This window comes from Mastomys coucha, unplaced genomic scaffold, assembly GCF_008632895.1.
Source record: "Mastomys coucha isolate ucsf_1 unplaced genomic scaffold, UCSF_Mcou_1 pScaffold22, whole genome shotgun sequence".
Lineage (NCBI taxonomy): Eukaryota > Metazoa > Chordata > Mammalia > Rodentia > Muridae > Mastomys > Mastomys coucha.
The window spans coordinates 103015683-103021367 of NW_022196905.1; the positions used below are offsets into that span (position 1 = coordinate 103015683).

The following is a 5685-nucleotide window of genomic DNA, read 5'->3' on the forward strand; positions in this document are numbered from 1 at the left end:
ATATATATATATATATATATATATATATAGTGATTTTTTTTCAGTCACTTGCTTCATTTTATGGTCTTTAATGGTTTGGTTTCTTTTTTAAGATTTATTTTATTTTGTGTGCATGTGTGTTTTGCTTGTATGCATTTGTATCACATACGTGTCTGGTGCCCACATAGGTTGGAAGACGTGGGTTGGATTCCATAGAACTAGAGTTACAAATGATCATGAACCACCATGCTAGGAACTGAACCCTGGCAAATGCTCTTAACCACTGAACCATCTCTCCAGCCCTGTATTTCCTGATCGTTATAATAATTTTTTTTTTATGTTTGAGTCTCTCAACTAAAGCAATTGGGCTCAAATTCTCTGCTTCTAATTTATAGGTCATCAAAACATCAAACCTGATGTAGCTTTCGAGCTAGACCAGCAAGAGTCATGGATAATGGATGAAGAAAGTCTAAGTCAAAACTTTTTAGGTAAGAAATCACAGACATCAGGAAGGGTGAAAATCAAGTCTTAAAACTTTAAGGAACAGGTGAGGACATTTAAAGTGTTGTTCATAAATTTTATTTAAAGTTCCTAAATCTTGAGACATTTGTGGTGGCAAAGGCCCCAGGGCAGAAAATATCTCTGTAGTTAAGTATTTCAGGGTATTATGAGATGTGGTAGAAGGGTCAGGGGAGAAAGGGGGGCTATAAAGGCCTAGGAATCATGATAAAACTTTGAATCTGTCAGAATTTTTAAAGATTACTAGATGCTGTGCTGAAGTCAGAATTATAAACTGGACTGGAAGTGGGACGATTATTTTGGAGAAGGAGCTAGAATTAAAGATTCTTTAGGCCAGCGTGCGACAGAAACGAAGTGCAGAAATAGACATGTGCCTCACACAACAACAGCAATGGTGTAATGTAGTTAAACCAGCTTAAACCATTTTCAGTTTTCTTATATAGACTCTCAGTCTGCAGCCCTGGGTGGCTTGAAACTCACTGTGTAGCTCAGGCTAGTACACATGGAACTTTTCCTACCTAGCCTTCAGATTGCTGGGACTATAGGTATAAGCTAGTATGCCTAGTTTAAGGGATTTTTGGTTTGTTTTGTTTTTGCTTTTTGACAATTTTATTCCTAAACCTTTAAATATATAAGTGAATTGTTTCATTATTACTTGCTACAATTCATTAATTTAGATTAAATGATTAAATAGTTTATATACACACAGGGTTTGCGGTACTAGGGATTGATGCCAGGATTTTACATATACTATGCAAGTAATCTACTACTGAACTGCATCCCAACTCCTTTTTTGCTTGTTTTTGTTGTTGTTGCTTTTGGGTTTTTTTGGTTGTTGTTGTTTTTTTGTTTTTGTTTTTGTTTTTGTTTTTTGGCTTGTTTTTTGAGACAGACTTTTACTATGTAGCCCTGGCTGTTCTGGAATTCACTTTGTTGACCAGGCTGGCTTTGAACTCACAGTGATCCTCCTGACTCTGCCTCCTAAGTACTGAGGATAAAAGCATGTATCACCAGCATGCCTGACTTCTAGCTCTTTTTTTTTTTTTTAAAGACAGAGTCTCATGGAGCTGGAGAGATGGCTCAACGATTAAGAGCACTGATTGCTCTTCCAGAGGTCCTGAGTTCAAATTCCAGCATCCACATGGTGGCTCACAACCATCTGTAATGAAATTGGATGCCTTCTTCTGTTGTGTCTGAAGAAAGCTACAGTGTACTTACATATAATAAATAAATAAGTCTTTAAAAAAAAAAAAGACAGAGTCTCACTGGATAGGATTTGAATTTGCAAGGCTCCTGAGTAACTGGGATTAGGTAAGCATATTCTATAATCTTATTTGGATTTTTTTTTTTTAGATTTACTTATTTTATATGTGTGAATATTTTGCCTGAAATTGTGTATATGCACCATGTGTGCCTGGTGCTCAAGGAGGTCAGAAGAGGGCATCATATCCCTCGGAACTGAAGCTATGAATGAATGTGATCCACCATATGAGTATTGGAAACCAAACCTGGATTTTTGCAAGAGCAACAAGTGCTTTTAACCACTGAGTCATATCTCCAGCCCTTTATTTTTTTATTTTAAAAGTACAGTCTAAGTCTGGGCATAGTAGTGCATGCTTTTATTCCTACCACTTAGGAAGTAGAGGCAGGAGGATAAGGAGTTTAAGGCTATCCTCAGCTATATAGTGAGTTTGATTGGCTAAATGAGATATTGTCTCAAAAAAAAAACCTCACAAAAACACAAAGTACTATTTCTTTCTCTCATACTTCATAAAATGACTTGCTGTAAATTCTGCAGATAGACTCTGGTTTTATCTTATGATTCTTTCTCTCTCTCTTTTTTTAAAGATTTATTTATTTTATGTATATGAATACACTGTTGCTCTCTTCAGACACCCCAGAAGAGGGCAGCGGATCCCATCACAGATGGTTGTGAGCCACCATGTGGTTTCTGGGAATTGAACTCAGGACCTCTGGAAGAACACTCAGTGTTCTTAATCACTGAGCCATCCCTCCAGTCTCTTGGTTGATGATCGTAAGGGAGATTATTTAAAGGGATTTTTTATTTTCATTTTTACTTTGTGTGTGTGTTCTCTTCTTCCACCATGTCGGTTCTGGGAAATGAACTTAGGCCATCATGTTTGACAGCAGAAACTTTTACTCAGTAAGTCATCGTGCTGGCTCTGAGATTGTTTCCTTCCTTCCTTCACTGACTGACTGATTGATTGAGACAGGATCTCACTGTGTATCCTGGAACTTGAGAGATCCACCTGCCTCTGCTGTGCACGAACTAGGAATAAAATGTGCCAACTCCAGGCAGTAATGGTGCACGCCTTTAATCCCAGCACTTGGGAGGTAGAGGCAGGTGGATTTCTGAGTTTGAGGGCAGTCTGGGCTACCAAGTGAATTCCAGAACAGCCAGGGCTACACAGAGAAACTGTCAAAAAACCTTTTTTAAAACCTGTGGGTCACCATTGCCAGCTTCTGAGGGTTTCTGCAGTGTGATTATGCTACAGAAAATTCATGCTTCTCATCTTTCAGACATAAAGTTGGTAGCCTGTACTTGCCTGCATCTCGGCCAATTTTTCTTTATATTATTCAAAAGCAGAGTGTGTTATAATGTTTACATTTGTTTATTCTCAGTTTTTGGTACATTTTGTTTGAGTAATTACCTGCCTTCTATAATCTTTTGCATCTTTGTCTGGATGTATACTCGACAATCATAAGTTACTGTGTATTTATAATACTTGTAATTCAAAATTTAATTTTCATGTTTTATTATCCAAGACAAATGCCTGGAGTTCCAGTATTTATGAGATTTAAGTCAGGAGGAATTTTTAGTTTGAGGTCTGTGTGAGCTACATAGTAAAACTGTTTCCAAAACAAACAAACAGAAAACCAATTAGTTTTTTTTTGTTTGTTTGTTTTTTGTTTTGTTTTGTTTTGTTATTTGAGACAGGGTTTCTCTGTATAGCCCTGGCTGTCCTGGAACTCACTCTGTAGACCAGGCTGGCCTCGAACTCAGAAATCCACCTGCCTCTGCCTCCCAAGTGCTGGGATTAAAGGCGTGCGCCACCATCGCCCGGCAACCAATTAGTTTTAATTAATGTATATTATTTGAGGACTTACCTTCTTCCCAGGCTTTATTTTAGAAGTTTTATTTGTAAATACAATCATTGAAGAATTTATATAGTGTGGTACATTTCTTTTTTCTCTTTAGAAATTTGGCTACACAGTTATTCTGAACTATGGCCTCAAGATAAAGAAGACAAGCTTAAAAGAATGGAGAGATGCAATGGAGATAATGTTTTGAAGGAAATATGTCAATCAAGTATGAACTCTATTTAGAAATGAGATTCCATATTTGTGGTACATGTGAAGAAAGCCTAAAAAATCCTTTAATTTTTTTTTATTCCAAAAAGTAACTGTGAAAGAAAAAAAATAAAGTCAGTAAGAAATTATTATTTTATCTAAAATTTGACAGACCCAACAGTAAAAGAAAATCCCATGATTGTAATAAGTATAGAAAATCAAACAGTAATGAGTCACAGCTCATTACAAATCAAATGACGCATTCAGGAATCTTTTTATGTATGGAGTGTGGTAGAATTTTTAACAGGAAACCACAGCTTATTGTACACCAGCGAAATCATGCCAGAGAGGAGCCCTATCAGTGCAATGGATGTGGGGAAACTTTTGCACAAAAGTCCCTGCTTGCTGTTCACCAAAAACCTCACTCAGTAGAAGAACCAGATGGTTGTGATGAACGTGAGAAGGCTTTCAATGGGAAATTCTTGGTCATTCAGCAGCAGAGAACTCATCCTGGACAGAAGCCCTGTACACGTGCAGAAGCCTACAGCAGGAAACCACAGCAAAACAGGCAGGAGATGGTTCCCACAATAAATAAGCCTCATCGTTGCAGTGATTGTGGGAAGGCTTTCTCTCAGAAATCGAAACTTATCATTCATCGAAGAACACATACAGGAGAAAAACCCTATAAATGTAGTGAGTGTAGAAAAGCTTTCTTTCGGAATTCACAACTTATTACTCATGGGAGGTCACATAGAGGGAAAAAAACTTACGTGTGTGGTGAATGTAAAAAAGCCTTCAGGAGGAACTCACTTCTTATTAGGCATCAAAGGATTCACACAGGAAAGAAACCACATGGAAGCAGGGAATGTGGTGGGGTCTTCAGCAGAAAGCCACAACTTGCTAAACATTGCATGACCCAGACAGGAGAGAAGAAATATGAGGGTTATGACTGTGAAGAAGTCTTTTTCAAGAAGTCACAGTTAATGAGACATCAAAAAAGTCACTTAGGTGAGAAGCTGCATAGGTGTGCTGAGTGTACAAAAACATTCCCTGAAAAGCCACAGCTCCTGACACATCAAAAAAGTCACTTAGGTGAGAAATCACATAGGTGTGCTGAGTGTGGAAAAACATTCTCTGAAAAGCCACAGTTCCTGACACATCAAAAAAGTCACTTAGGCGAGAAGCTGCATAGGTGTGCTGAGTGGGGAAAAACTTTCCCTGGAAGGTCATCGCTCCTGACACATCAGAGGACTCACACTGGGGAGAAACCTTACAAATGCAATCTGTGTGGAAGGGCCTTCTCCCAGAGGTCAAGTGTAATATCACACCAGAGAACACACACGGGTGAGAAACCCTTCAAATGCGGTGACAGTGGGAAAGCTTTCACTGAGAAGTCAAGCCTCCTTCATCACAAGAGAACCCACACTGGGGAAAAGCCCTTTGAATGCAGTGACTGTGGGAAAGCCTTTGCATGGAAGCCACAGCTCCTTCGGCACCAGAGAATTCACACGGGGGAGAAACCCTTTGAATGCAGTGAGTGTGGGAAGGCGTTTGTTCAAAAGGTGCAACTCATTAAGCATCAGAGACATCATACAGGAGAGAAGACCTAGAAATGCAGTGGTTGTGAAAAAGCTTTTTTTGAGAAGACACAGCTTATGATCCATCAGAAAATCCATACGGGAGAGAGGCCTTATACTTGTGGTGAATGTGGGAGATCTTTCACTAGAAAATCACATCTAATGAGGCATGAGCCAATTCATACAAGAGATAAGTGCTATAGGTGCAGTCAGTGTGGTAGTATCTTCAACAAGAAGTCACACCTTATCAGACATCAAAAGGATCATATAGGAAAGGCCATATAAATGCAGGGAGCTT

The 5685-nt window shown here is 38.7% G+C and overlaps 1 protein-coding gene across 1 annotated transcript in view; it reads left to right on the forward strand.

The window, feature by feature from the left end:
- Znf605 (zinc finger protein 605) overlaps positions 1-5672 on the forward strand; it is a 6945-nt gene extending 1273 nt beyond the window's left edge. The window contains 4 exon segments of the mRNA XM_031391122.1: positions 340-467; positions 3719-3835; positions 3838-4818; positions 4987-5672. Coding sequence (XP_031246982.1) covers positions 340-467; positions 3719-3835; positions 3838-4818; positions 4987-5672 — 1912 coding nt within the window.
- Positions 5673-5685: the final 13 nt, after the last annotated feature.